General features: G+C 41.7%; 1 protein-coding gene across 1 annotated transcript; it reads right to left on the minus strand.

Annotated features, from left to right (window-relative positions):
- Positions 1 to 1,140: 1,140 nt before the first annotated feature.
- Positions 1,141 to 4,899, minus strand: LOC112877436 (anthranilate O-methyltransferase 2-like). The gene is made up of 4 exons (XM_025941749.1): positions 4,779 to 4,899; positions 4,245 to 4,679; positions 1,991 to 2,260; positions 1,141 to 1,692 (listed from the first exon to the last, which is right to left on the minus strand). Exons 1-4 carry the CDS (start codon positions 4,857 to 4,859, stop codon positions 1,324 to 1,326), a joined length of 1,155 nt encoding a protein of 384 aa, XP_025797534.1. The 5' UTR covers positions 4,860 to 4,899; the 3' UTR covers positions 1,141 to 1,323.
- Between the last annotated feature and the right edge of the window lie 10,630 nt (positions 4,900 to 15,529).

The raw sequence follows: 15,529 nt of genomic DNA on the forward strand, positions 1-15,529 counted from the left end.
AGAACGACTCTGATGATCCACTTGGATTTGGATCTCTGAATAATTGAACGTCGGACCGAATTACTGGGCCTAGTGGTTTTCTGAGAGGACGCTGTGTAGAGTGGTTCGTATGGAACAGCCCGGGAACATCCCGTTGCAGCAGCATTTCCATTTTATCTGCTTGACGGAACAAGGTTAATCGTAAGCTGCAGCCTGTAGCAGAACACATGCAAGTCAACGAAGCAGGCAGAGCTGGGCCGAGCAGCAGGCTCAGCTGGCTTGCACAACTTAGGGTCCATCAACCCTACGGACTATAGCAAGGGTCCGTTCGTTTCACCACTCTAAAGCCCGAAACATCTAAACTTTAGAAGCCCGGCACCGAACAGGCCTCTAATCCGGCCTCTAATAAGACCGCGATTCTTTAGAGGGAGCGAGCACTCTAAAGTTTTTAGAACCCTCTAATAGTAAATGAACACACCCTAAATCTTGGCCCGTTACTATTGTCATCAGTGAAGCACAAAAGTAAACAGTTAGTGTTACTAGTGTACGCTGCTGTCTTCTCATCAAGTAGTAAAATACTTTGGAATTTCTGCGCGTAAAAAAATTATGACTATCATAGTAAACGGAGGCCCAGCAGGCTTGTCGTCGTTGCAGCAAGGATAGAAGCACAGGGCAGATGGAACTTCCTATACATTCATATATTTTTCAAATTTTGTTCCACGTTCATACATACGAACGCTATCTACATGTTGAGTTTTGCTTTTGAGTTGAGGTCAAACACTAGAGGCGAAGCAAGCAGTGGCGGCATCAGCAAAAGCTCCGGCAAGCAAAGGCATCAGGTACAGTGATGCCGGCAGAATGGCCAACGGCCAGGAACAGCGAGTTGTTGGGGAGGACAATGCATGGCGCGTGGATCAAGTGATAATGTTTGCTGAACTCATGTCACATGTAAATTACAACGCACCTGCGCTCGTTTACGTTTATTTTTTTTCTCACCACCTGAAAACACAAACTGGTGGCATGCGTTCGAGTCTCAAGGATGTTCTTCAATGCACTTGGACCTTATGAACTTTTCAACAAAATGTGGTAACTAACTTTCATTCTCATTTGGAGAATAGAAGTATATATAGATTTGTTTTATTCATAAAGCGCACTCTGCATGGCTGGTGCTGAAAGATTAACATTGATTGTATATATACGCAGCACCACATCATATACTCCTAAGCACTGGCGGACCTCCGTGGAGGCCAAACGGGGTCATAATTATATCATGTATTATCATAATTATCCATTGGTAGATTAGCTAAGTTATCATAATTATCCGCCACTGCTCCTAAGGTCGATTCAATGCATGGCCTTCTTCAAGGAGACAACAATGACAGGGTACTTGGCCTTCCTTATCTCGAGGTATCCTGCAACCATGGAGGCAAACACCATGAACAGTTCGTCAAGTATGGCCTCACCGAAGTGTTCGATGATCAGAGGCTCCATCACTGCCCTTATGCTTTTATCGGCGACATTTCTGCTACTGCTGGCACAATCCAGCACCACATCACTGTCCGAGTCGTCAAGTGGATCCCAGTTGGACTCAAAGAGTCCGATGTGTTCGATGCCAAAGAGGTTCTCCTTATCAATCAACGCCTTTACTTCATCCACTGATGGTGCATAGTATGGAAGGTTAAAGGAGTTCAGCTTCTCCTTTTCCACCAGACCCTACACCATGAGTACACTCTTAGATTCACAATAATGATGCACTTTTCTGGGATGTGACAATAAAGCATTCTGAATTTTAATTTTTCAATTTTCTCCAGTGTAATTAAGTGTAGTTGCTGCTTGGATACACTGCCAGTTTGATCCTTGGATGCCCCTTATATTTGGAGATTTTAGATTATAGAATGCTTTAGTTCTATGACGGGTCCTAGTAATGAGTAATCATAGAAATTCCTCTTAAAAAATAGTCATAGAACTCTTTTGAAAGATTGGCATATTCTCAGAAGCTAAATTTACCTACCTTTTGGACCAAAGACTGGAGAGCTTTGGCAAGCAATTCCAACATGCTGCCCACTTCACCGTGCATCAACATCTCTTCAGTCTTTCGGCCTAGAAATGTCAGCACCATACGGCCACCACCAACAAGTTCCTTGTACCGCAATGTGAGGAACAACCTGAAGTCCTTCAGAAATTGTTCCTGGAACAACTTTACCACAGCCGGTGGAGTAGTCTTCCCAATGTAAATGTTTGCTTCATTCAGATAAGTTTCATTTGAGAGTTCCTCAGGCACCTATAGACAATCAAATAACGTACATACATAAAACATACAAAAAAATATTAATATTTTAACATGCTATCATTCTCAACTTTCATACTATTAAGAATTTTAAAGAACCCAAATTCATACTAATTCATCTAAAAATAGTCATCCATCCATTATAGGGTAAAATTTTTCTGAAATATTTATTAATAGTTACAAAAATCATAAGCACTAGCAACTGCTTTTAAATATGATCAATGGTATTATTATTCTCGCACAAAACTCACATATCATTGGATTAGTTGTTGTAACTAGCTCACATATCGATTGGATTAGTTGTTGGTCAAAGAGGGAATTTGGACAGTCGAACTATCTTACTATTATTAAGTGGAGGCTCCTTTTACCCCCCTTCACATTCATCCTTATGAGATGCACTAAAAAAGAGATAAATCCAATATAAAACAAAAAAAATCAGAAACACATGCATGGCCATCAGCTCATACAAAACAACTTTTAAAAAAATTGTGTATATAGCATGGTATTGTATTTGAAAATGGTATTCTGTTTGAAAATGAACAAATAAAAGAGGGAAGATAAGCAATTTTGATTAGCTACAGATCCTTACCCATGAAGTTCTTAAAACTGAACCGAGGGAGTAATTCTCCTATTGCAAGGGTACGCCATGGACCAGTGCTTTTCTAAAAAAAAATGAACTGAGGAAGTAGTTCCCCTATTTCAAGGGATTCAACGCCTTGTGAATTGATTGAAGTATATAGAACTAACATTATTTTTATAGCAGTTTTTCTATTCGGTTTCTTCATTATGATTGATATGGAAGAGTCTAAGCAGTTTAAATGCGTCATTGACAACCTATTTAAGATAAAGTTACAATACGCAATTTTACTACTTTTCAATATTCTTAAGTTGGCAGCATGGTGTGCCTATACTAACCCAATTTACTTTGATGTGCTTTTGTTTTTTTAAAAAAAACATCACTCCCCATAGTTAAACCCTATGTTGTGTAACTTGCGTTCGGCGTGGGATCGTACATACTAGTAAACAATGTTGGGAGGCGAGTATTTACAACTCGAGGTTGTTGCCGGTTCCAGGCTGCTGGAGTGGAAAGCAATCCACATGAAGAAGAGAGAGCGGAATAGGGCTGCCCGTGAACTCGCACAGTTAGCGAAAAGATCCAAACACTCTGCAGTTTGGAGATTCTCGGTGCCGATATGTGTAGAGCAAGTTATTGCTCAAGATTGTAATACTGTCTCTGAGCAATAGAAAAGCTCTCTTTTTCTAAAAAAAAACTCGAGGTTGTTGATTGTCCTGTTCTATGATTTGGGATAGATTTATATACCACCCACCTGTCTAGTATTATATTTCAGGCTTGATTCTCACATTATATATAGGTCATGTTTGTTTCAGCTTCTAGCCGATTTTGAAAGTTTGATTTTTGATTTTGAAAAATTCGAAAGTCAGATGACTCCTAGACTGTATTCTCAATTCTGGATTCCAGGAGACATCCAACTTTTAGATTCTCCAAAATCCAGCCTTTAAAATCGGTCAGAAGCTGAAACAAACGGAGCCATAGACATAGTATACAGTATTCTGCCACAGGTTCAACATGGACTAAATGAAACTTAGATCTGATCCTTCACCCTAACCTTTAATCTTCTATACTGGTTGAGACGTTAAGAACGTTTTTTTTTGGTGGGTCGAGGCGCGGTCCTTAATTCCATATGAAAGGATGTGATGTTAGCAAACACATCCTACATCCACACCTTAAGCACTCATTATTCACATAAGACACTACTAAAGAAAAAGAGCCATCCCTGCCTTCTTTTGCACTATTGGAGCAACTAACAATAAACCGCAGAGATAAATCATCACTGGATTCCTGAGAAAAACCAGCACAAGTACTGGACGACTACAACGAAACGGGCAGTGATAATATTGCTATCGGTTTTTGCAAACATTCTGTAGTACTAGTATATAGTAGATGTAGCACGCATACCTTGGAGCGCCACATGAGGCTGTAGGACGAGTGGAAGAGATGGACGCTTTGGCACGGGAAAAGCCTCATGTAGAAGGAACCCGGGAGCCCGGCAACGTAGCAAGGCAGCGCCACCGCCTCGTCTTCCTCCTCCGCGCCCAAGTAGTCCTGCAGCTGCTGCAGCGACCGGAAGACGAGGTTGAAGTCGTTGCCGGGCAGATCGTTCAGGAAGAACTGCACTTGCATGGCACGCCGCCGGTCGTCTGCCGCCTTCGTCTCCTCGCGGGCGCAATCCCGGAGCGTGCTCATCACCTCTTCGACGACGAGCAGCGTGTTCGGCCCCGACGAGCAGCCGAGGTCGGCGACAACCATCGTGCCCCGGCCGGAGAGCGACTTGCAGTAGAGGTCTTCTATGGCCTTCTGAAGCACCGGCTTGGTCTTGAGTAGTGCCTTCTTCTGCACCACGGCGTACATGAAACGACAGTCAGCACCAACCGTACTGCATGCAGTATTCGAGAATTCGAGATGCAGGATTGCAGTTAATGGAGGACAAACCGGGAGCCTGGAATTGGCAGCGTAGCTGTTCGCCCCGTCGCCTGTGGCCATGTGAAGGTCCTTCTCCACCTTCATGGACATAGCAGCTAGGTGTGTTCAGGGGCTCGATTGCTTGTTTGCTCCAGTGTATGTGTATGCTCGATCTGAATCTATACACGCAGTGCACTCGGGTTCTTTTATAGGGCGGGCAGGCTACCAAATCCAATCAAACAAATGCAAATGGTAATAATAAAAGCATCCAATGAGAACAGAATAGGGCCTTGCACATATAGAAAAACGTGTGCATAGACAAACAGACAAATCTGGAGAGCAGCACCTATACAAGCATCATATGTAGCATCTCCGCAACCAGTACAAGGCAAAGGAGGGATTCAGAGGAGTGTGTGTTGCACAAACTGTGTTCTCGGCAATCAAGGCGCTTTTGGGAGGGAGGGAGGGAGGGAGGGAGCGAGAGAGAGATTCCCTTAATAGTGGTATTATCAAATTTTTAGACGTGGAAGACATATCTTATAATAATAATAATAATAAATATATCAAATTATCATATAAGACCATAGAAGAATTAACAAGCCTTACATGCACTCACTTAGCATGTCATGGTGTCCTGAAGAAGTTTACATTGGTACTTGTGCCAAGAGGGAATGAAAAGGAAGCAACAGAAGGTCTACATTGGTACTTGTGCCAAGAAAAATTACAAGCGAAGTAACATTAGGTCGTACAAACGAAGTTACCGCCATGCACAAGTTAGCGTCATACAGAGGAAGTTAGCGCCATGCCTCAAAATAATAAGCTCGGCAAAGAGGATAAGAGCAGCGAAGATCTCAGCACTCTCCGCAGCAATATATAAGGAGGACATGCTTCACACAAGTATTGGAAGGAGTAGCCAGATCTTCCAAAAGCGAAGTTCCTGCGAAAGTTCCTAAAACCAATAAAATCCCTAGTACCATCCTTGTAGTAAGATAGTCACAAAGTCCATTGTAATATATCTAGTGTAAGGTAATATTTTTTCTCTTATTTGTTTAAAGAGTTTGGGAGTTCCTGAAAGGGAAAACTATATGTAAACATTTTTGTTTTAATAAAGTAGTTTTTCTTTAATTTTTCTGTATCTGCTGGTCTGATTGTGCATTCTAAGTCTCTGTGCCAAGGATCCTATAGGAGAGACCTCTTCGGTAGTTCTCATTTAAAGCCGTGTTTGGCAGTTTGAGAGGACGTTGTTGCCGTAGAGAAGTGTTTCCTTCGGCTGGAACTGTCTGGGGAGACGACACGCTTTTAGGCCGCATAGTCATAGCCGTAGATAACTAGGGATAGAAGACTGCTTATTAAATACTCACTGCGATAAATATGGTGAGTACCGAGTAGGACTTCACAACCATATAGCACACCGGCTGTCGCTTTGATTTCGCCAACCTGAAACGATCCTGCAATACATATAAAACTAATCAGCTCCTGAGCATATAAAACACTAATCACAAATATAAAATACTAATCACAAAGAACAAAAGTTAATCAACGAATAAACGAATACACAAGCCGCATATTCTAATCCAAATATTTTAAGCATATAAGACAAGCATTTCAATCTAAATATTCTAATACTAATATTAGATTCCACGTATTTGTTGAGAGAGAGAGAGGAGCATACAAGTAGACCCAAACAACCTGGGTTGATCGGCTAGGTCGATCAAGGGGGATTCGAAGTTCTGTTGACCCTGACTCCACTGCCTCCAAATCGGTACTACAGAAGACCTGATGCTGTTTAGGGTTTCTGCGACATTACATTAGTAACTACAAGATCCCATAACACATAAAGGGAAAAGCGCTACGCAGAGATCGTTGACGAGGCTCACTGGAGGAGCCCCTGCTGACCCGACCCGGCCATACAGAGGAATTGGGGCATCCCAGCTTCCCCTTAGCTTGTGTGTTGTTGGCCCTTGCGTTCCTGTGCGTTGTAGAGAGTATATAGGATCCTAATTAAATTTCTTATGAACATGTCCTATACGGCTATTCTATACAATGATGCATCTCTCCCTATATTAATTCTGCCTCGAATCAATGAAAGAGTTGTGTATCTTCTATGCTAGCTAACCTGTTTAATTAATTTGCTCGAACATGCGTGATGTGCGCCGGATTCCAATATGAGCCATATATCATATTAGCAAATATGAGATGCATGCCTCGTCCTTATTAGCACCAAGAGCTGCTTCCTTTAATAAAAAAAATAAAGTTTCTTCAGGCATTAGAGAGCACGTGGATCACACGAATATAGACAATATTTGTATATTTTGTCCTGACACAGCAATAATCTACTGATTTTATTGTATTTGCTAGACGTCATAGTATATATTACTAATTGGAGATTCCTTAAGAGTTAGTATTACTAGCCCTTGCTCTATCCCGTTCATAATTCTTTTCCCTTTGCATCGTACCTTCGTGTATGTTTCAGCCAAGTACTTCTACATGTCAAACACCCACAAAAGATAGAGCAATATATGATTACTAGGCAAATATGCCCATACATTGCTACAGGTAAAAGGTAAAGACTGTATAAGTATTGGATAAATATAGTTGTTCGTGTGTTAATTTGTATGGGTCCACGTGATCGAGTCGTGGACGGAGGGCTGATCCGACTCGCATATGGGATGGACCAAGGCCCACGTGTCGAGAACTAGAAAAAAAATTGCAAAATAGATGTGTAGGTATCATGTTGTAATATATATGAACAAATGAGAGAGAGAAGATTAGGTATTCTGATTATTACCCATGGACTATATGTATCTAGAAAATTCCAAATATAAATTATAATTTATGATGGAGAGAGTACATGATTCGGATCATATTTTGTCCACACTGTCACTGAGTTACCCCCGCAAACTCCCTCGGTGCCGTTTGTCAAAATATGACAAAACGGAATTAGTTTAGGAGACACATTTGAAGATACTTAGTCGTTAGCACAACATGTACATGTGACATGAGCTTTGATTTCAAATCTTTGTGATGTCAGAGGGCTTGATTGGCGTTGAACAATTAACCTTATATATTGATTGGTGTTGAACAATTAACCTTATATATTATCCTACTTATACATTGATTAGTGTTGCACAATTAACCTTACACGTTACCCCCTACTTATACAGTGATTGATGTTGAACAATTAACATTATACATCATCGTACTTACACTTCAATTCATCATTAGATTTAAATATTTGTCTGGCTTTGTTGCGATCAACACGTAATGCTGGACCACTATGCCCAATCTGAAATTGACTTAATGGGAAAAATATATAGACTTGGAATCTTAGTCTAATAGAGAACTGAGAGATAACTCCACCATTGAGAAGCCGGCTGGTCTGAAACCAAGGTGCTCGTAGATCATGTTATTACATTCCTAAAGGTTTCGGTACGCCTCTCTCATAATAGTTGATAAAAAGATGCTAAAGCCAATAGGTTGTGTGCTCTCCGTAGTTGAGCTTTTTATTTTTTAATTTACTTGTTTTCTTACTGTGAAGTCAGTATATGCATGTTTTGCAAACCAATTCAAGGCACTAGGAGTCCAACTAAAGTTGCCATGTGTACACGTATAGACGTACACTAAGGACCTGATTGTTTCCCACACGATAAACTTTAGTCCCATCATCATATAGGATATTTGAACATCAATTAGAAATATCAGATATAGACTAATTATAAAACCAATTGTATAAATGGAGGCTAATTCGCGAGATGAATTTATTAAGATTAATTAGTTCATGATTTGATCATGTTTTGCTACAGTAAATATATGCTGATGATGGATTAATTAGACTTAATAGATTCATCTCGTGAATTAGCACCGGTTATTAGCTTATATTTAATCTCTCTATTTGGCATCAAATATCCGATATCATCGGAACTAAAAATTAATCACCCCATCCAAACACCCCCCTTCTTCGCTAAAGTTGTCTGTACTACACAGCAGAGCTGGGCGTGCAGCAGCCTGGCGCCCTGGCCGAGACAACTTTGGGCTCATCACTTATTATTCTCTTGGCGGGCCTGGGATCCCACACTACTGATCGCCAGCAGGTTTAAGCAGACATTTTTTTTTTCTAAAAAGCTTAACAAGGACAATTTAATTTATTCATGTGTCTTTTTGAGTGTAATAAAATAATAATATGGTGTCATGTTATAGATGTTATCATACATTAATACGTAATCTTGATATAACTTGTAACAGACAACCCTTATAATAGTTGTTTTAAAGATATATCCAGATTACAACGAAAGTTTGTACAACGATAGTGGAGTTGTCTCATAATCCTACGAATTTAGCTTATGGGATGGTTTCTTCACGGAAACATCGACCCCTACTTTCATTGCTCTCCTCCAGATCATAAAAAAATTTCCAAATGACACCGGATGAGATGATCTATGAGAGCTATCCTTATTGTTTTAGACCAGGGCCAACAAGTTTAGTTCAGTGAAGCCAATCAAGATATGAATAGTACCGCGTTGGCTTCCCGATTCCGACCGTAGTATTTGTCACACCCGGTTTTAAAGACAAACCGAATGCATAACTATATGTATGCCAGGATCAAGTTCCATACATACAGTGACTTCATCAGTGAATAATCAGCAACAGTATCACGAAAAGAGAATTAAAAGACTATAAAGATCATCAGAGTTATACAGCTTATCCTGGAAACGAAGACTCCAAACTTCACAGGCAATCGACCGGGGGTTACGCAGGCCTAGAACTCAGCATCATCTTCAAAGACTTCACATCACTTTCTCCTCTGAGCAGCAATTATAACAAGCGTGAGTACACTTATGGTTGGTACTCAGCAAGTGTTGGGAATTATATGACATGAAGGCCAAAAGCAAGGAAAGGCTGACTAGCTTACTGCGATAAGCAATTTTAGTTGGTCAAATTTTATTAGCACCTGATTACTAAGGTATAAGTTCATACCAAAAACCCACATTAAAAGAGATAGAAGAGATATAGCATAAGCATAACCACAACCATATACATGGTCCACGATAACCATAACCATAAACATGGTCCACGATTTAATTCATCTTCAAGTTCAATTATCATGTGAGGGTCCAAGCCGCTCTTAACCGTGAGCACGGCTGATATATCAGTTTTCACTCTGCAGAGGTTGTACACTTTACCCACAACTCGTATCTCCCGATTTGCCCGAGGTAGCTAGCCTCTTAAACACTTCCGAGGTGAGTGGCAAGGGATTCACTACGAGGCCTTTACAAAGATTCCCTAACTCATGACAATCCGCTGAGGTTTCAAGTTAAAGCGGTCATAACTCTCCCTAATGAGGCAGACGCCTTACCCAGGACCATATCATACCCTCAAGAGGACCGAGCTATACCCCGACGATGCAACCCCTCTTGCCCTTTCGGTAAGATTATCATAAACTAGAGTCTCTAATTAATCAGCCAAGACCAGAGCCATATAGTATTGTGGTTGCACTGTTTTCCTGGGTGGTTCTCCATGTTCCAATTAAAACATATAGTCTTTTGATTAACAATACAAAGAGCATGAACATGGATAAAACAGGTGTAACATCATCATTGTTCTCATCATGGTTATAAATTATTCCTAAACCATAACCAGTTGAAGCAACTAAGCAATAGCTACCCAACAATAAAGATAAAACCCAGGTTGACAAGGAATGATCATAAAGACTAGGCATATCCTTAATTAGGATCCATCAAAATTAGGACACATGCATGCATATAAAGAAAATGTTGTATTTATTGTGATTATTAGGACAAAAGCATGATCAAGGAAACACTTGCCTTTCTTTTAGAGAATAGCTGCTCAGAGTCTTCAACTCTTGTTCTTGAAACTCTATATCTTCAAAGCTCTTGGGTCGCGCTTCTTCTAACGTCACACAAGCATCCGACCGAAGCATACAAGCAAGCAAACAAACAAGAACAACTAAGAACAAATAAAACAAACAAAAGGAAAGCTTTAAAAGAGCGAACTAAAGGATAAGGCTCGATGCTACGGTCATGAGGGCGAAAGGAACGCGGAAAACGAGCTAGGGTTGAAAAGATACAGCTATCGGGAGATTTATATTATAAAAGAATAAAAGAACGATAGGCTTTCATTTATTTTAATCCAGAAAACTAATGTAAAAGATATTCAAAAGAGAATATCCCTAATTATAATTAACTCATATTATATTTGCATTTATAAAGACGAAGTAGAACTTAGTCAAATTTTATATACAATTCTCTATGTACAAATTACACTAATTAAATAATTAATTAGAAAAGAAAACTTGTGAGAACATCTAAACGCATAACTTTATGATTCGAGTTGAACTAAATAAATTAAATTACAAACACATTTAAGTTCATATTAATTGAGTCAACATTACTTATGAAAACTGGAGAAAAGACTCAATTGGATTTTATTTCGGAAAACTAGATGAGAGGATATTATTCAAATTAAATTGATATTTAATTTTAAAAACAGGAAATACGGCACAACAACACTACTAAACGATAGCTTAGGGTTTTAGAAGACTAACGCAAAAAGAACGGATCGAAACGGATCTAAAACGCGGAAACTACGCATAAAACAGCGCTGCAGGGACCTATACGCAATTAACTATAGACTTTAGGGGTTAGCTGAAAAGAAATACAAGACACAGGAAATAGTGCTTGTAAAACAGGAAAATATTAGGGTTAGATCTGAAAAATTTCATGGTGGGGCTGGATTGAAAAGATGGAAAAGATCTAGGGGTTTTCTGCAATTTTCGCTAGACACAGAAAAATTACACGATAATTACAAGATCTTCCAGGGACCAATCTGCAAAAAGCTTGAAACAGGCAGCAATGGTGACCGGCGGGTACTGTAGCTCGAATTCCCGGCGATTTAGGGCACGAGAGGTTGCGGTAAGTGGGGGAAAAGAAAGAGGACGACGAGGGGATTCGATTCCATACCTAACTTACCCCGGGGATGCATCGTAGAGATCGAATTTCGTGGAGGAAGATGAAGGGCGGGTCTGTTCTGTTCCAGGCGGTTCGGCTCCTGTTTCCTGGCGGTTCTGCTCCTGTTCCTGGCGGCGGCCTGCAGGAGAGGGGCGGCGCTGCAGGGGGGAGAGCGGGCAGGGGTAGGGGCAGGCGCGCAGGAGGTGCGGGGCCAGGGCGTGGAGGAAAAGACGCACGGGCAGCAGCTTCAGTTCCTGGCGGCGTTCTGGTGGTGCGCTGGAAACAGGAGGGAGGCGCATAGGGGGTTGGGCGCCTGGGGGTTGGGCAAGGCCGATCCGTAGGGGCGCTGCGGCTGCAGGACTTGGGCATCAGGGGGCGACGCAGAGGCAGGGGCATGGCATCCTGGTGGCCGGCGACAGGAGAGGGCAGCTGCAGCAGCAGGGGCACGAGCAGCAGGAGTCAGGAGCGACGGCGATGGCATCTGTTCGTGGACGTGCAGGAGGAGGGAGAGCAGGGGCGCGAGGAAAAGCTAGGGCCGGCTACGAGGGCAGAAGAAAGGCGATGCGCAGGGTCTCAAGTAGGTTTTATATAGGTGCAGGGGTTAGGGCACAAGGGGAGGGCGGCGTGCAGAAGAAGCAGATCGGAACGGGGGCTCGACTCGTGGACTTTTATAGAGCGAAACATCCTGGCTTGGCATGATAGATACGCCAAGGAAAAAGGGACCGTCGTGCAGCACCTGGACTCGATCGAGCCTGGCTGGTGGGGGTGCGGGGGGTCGAGGATTTAGCGAGCAGGGGACCGATGCGAGGCCGAGGGATTCGGTTGTGGGCCAAAACAGGATCGGGTGAGAGCTGAACATGAAAACGAGCTGACTGCGCTAGTTGAACGTGAACCATTTATTCGGTAACGCGAAAAGAGGAGAAAAGGATCAGGCCGAGTCGTTGGGGCTGACGGCGATCGAACATCGTCGGAAAAACACTGAAGACGAGCCACGAGGCGTCGTTTTCGAGCATGACCTGATCGGGGAGAACTGTTAGAGGATCGGGAGCTCGATGGAACTTCTTAATGATTCGGAGAGGATAAGGTTAAAAGGATATACAACAAAGATACGGCTCGTTCTGACTGCGATGAAAATCAAAATAGAAATATTTTCCTAGAACATATTTTTTAAGTTTAAAATAAATCTAGAAAAGTCCAGATAAATATTTCAAACCAAGGAAAATATATCCGGAAGAATCTCAAAATTTTCGGAGAAAAACTCGGGAGGCAAATTTGGGTCACGAGGAATCCAAATAAAATACTTGGAATTCATGAAAAAGAATTTTAGAGCTTTCCAAATAATAAAATAAATGGATCTAGCTCTAGGATAAATAGAATAATTGCCAAAAAAATCTTTAAAATTCTCAAAAAAATCCTATTGATAGATGAACATATTGTAAAAGACATTCACATCCTAAAATTAAATATTTTAGGGTGTGACAGAACTACCCCCCTTAAACAGAATCTCGTCCCGAGATTCGCAAGGGTTGGTGGCAAAGACGAGAGCTAGGGCAAAAAGATTTCATCAAGAAGACAACAAGATTTCAAGGCGGGTATCGAGAAAGGAGAGAATTTGGATTTGGATCTTCACTTGCTTTCAGCTGGATTGAGCAGAAGGCGCTGCGAGAGATTCACAAGGCCTGGTGATTGGAAGGGGAGATAGAACATAGAGCTTGTTTTTTTTTAATAAGGGGTAAGGAGGGATGGCAAGATGGGTAACAAGGAAAGGAGGGACGATGATCGGGTATTCTTCACATGCTTCCAAGCAGATGGGGTTGACGAGAGATTTACAAAATCTTGTGGTTGCAAGGAGGTGATAAGGTAACAAGATGAGTAACAAGAAAGAGAGAAAACGAAATTAGGTCTTCTGTGCTAACTTTCGCTAGGGAGCAAGAAGACGTCATTGATGAGAGATTCGTAAAGTCTAGAGGTAGAAAGGAGATGTAAGGCAAAGAGCTTCTGACAAGGAGAAAAATGATATGACAAGATGGGTATCGAGACAAAAGGATGGAATTTGGGTTTGGGTCTTTTCTGCTGGCTTATGCTTTGGAACGTGAGGATATCGTGGTTGAGAAAACTAAGGGAGAAATGATGTCATTGCAGGCACAAGTCCCACAACACATCAACAAGCAAAAACGAGGAGTCTAAGCAATCAAGAGCAAAACAACAAACATTACAAGCACACCAAAACAAACTATCAAACACCCAAAACTAGCGTTTTACAACCGATAAGGGAACCTCTTAAGTATGGGTCATATCCTAAAGCTTCAGCATTCTTGAGTTAGGCATCTCTCTCAGCTTGTCTGGCAGAACATTGACTTCTTAAGTGTAACGCCTATGAGTCCAGTGTAGTCTTCAGTTGCTCTAGCTTGACTTCTTGTAGTAGACTGCTACTTCCATTATTCGAGGTATAAGGTCGGACAATCTAGCGTTTGTAACAAGAGGAGAGGAGAAAGAAAATAAATCCACTTGGAATAGAAGACAAGGGGATTTCCAAAGTGGCCAAACTTGAAATCAAGAAGGAGGTAAATTGGAACAAAATGGATACAAGATAACCAATGCCATTGAGGGTACAGGTAGACAAGGAGATTGTGAGATGTAAAAGCAATGAAAATGAGGGAACAAAAGAAAAGAATACAGAGTTAGATAAAAGCAGCATCAAGGGTGAGATAAATGAAGAAGGATGAGGAATAAACAACAAGAGGGTCAAGGATATGGTAAAATATGACTTTTATGTCAGAATAGATCTTAGAAAACGACCATTGCTATCTAGGCTGGCGTCCTACGGTCGACACAGCTCTGATACCACCTCTGTCACACCCGGTTTTAAAGACAAACCGAATGCATAACTATATGTATGCCAGGATCAAGTTCCATACATATAGTGACTTCATCAGTGAATAATCAGCAACAGTATCACGAAAAGAGAATTAAAAGACTATAAAGATCATCAGAGTTATACAGCTTATCCTGGAAACGAAGACTCCAAACTTCACAGGCAATCGACCGGGGGTTGCGCAGGCCTAGAACTCAGCATCATCTTCAAAGATTTCACATCACTTTCTCCTCTGAGCAGCAATTATAACAAGCGTGAGTACACTTATGGTTGGTACTCAGCAAGTGTTGGGAATTATATGACATGAAGGCCAAAAGCAAGGAAAGGCTGACTAGCTTACTGCGATAAGCAATTTTAGTTGGTCAAATTTTATTAGCACCTGATTACTAAGGTATAAGTTCATACCAAAAACCCACATTAAAAGAGATAGAAGAGATATAGCATAAGCATAACCACAACCATATACATGGTCCACGATAACCATAACCATAAACATGGTCCACGATTTAATTCATCTTCAAGTTCAATTATCATGTGAGGGTCCAAGCCGCTCTTAACCGTGAGCACGGCTGATATATCAGTTTTCACTCTGCAGAGGTTGTACACTTTACCCATAACTCGATCGAGCTTGGCTGGTGGGGGTGCGGGGGGTCGAGGATTTAGCGAGCAGGGGACCGATGCGAGGCCGAGGGATTCGGTTGTGGGCCAAAACAGGATCGGGTGAGAGCTGAACATGAAAACGAGCTGACTGCGCTAGTTGAACGTGAACCATTTATTCGGTAACGCGAAAAGAGGAGAAAAGGATCAGGCCGAGTCGTTGGGGCTGACGGCGATCGAACATCGTCGGAAAAACACTGAAGACGAGCCACGAGGCGTCGTTTTCGAGCATGACCTGATCGGGGAGAACTGTTAGAGGATCGGGAGCTCGATGGAACTTCTTA

Source organism: Panicum hallii, chromosome 9 (genome assembly GCF_002211085.1).
Source record: "Panicum hallii strain FIL2 chromosome 9, PHallii_v3.1, whole genome shotgun sequence".
Taxonomy (NCBI): Eukaryota; Viridiplantae; Streptophyta; class Magnoliopsida; order Poales; family Poaceae; genus Panicum; species Panicum hallii.

Excerpts from the sequence above, each read along its gene's own strand:
- LOC112877436 (XM_025941749.1), bottom strand. The coding sequence starts at position 4,859 with ATGTCCATGAAGGTGGAGAAGGACCTTCACATGGCCACAGGCGACGGG. Across the intron at positions 4,680-4,778 it reads CTGCCAATTCCAGGCTCCCG|AAGAAGGCACTACTCAAGAC; the intron begins GTTTGTCCTCCA and ends GCCGTGGTGCAG. Across the intron at positions 1,693-1,990 it reads TCCAGTCTTTGGTCCAAAAG|GGTCTGGTGGAAAAGGAGAA; the intron begins GTAGGTAAATTT and ends CTCATGGTGTAG.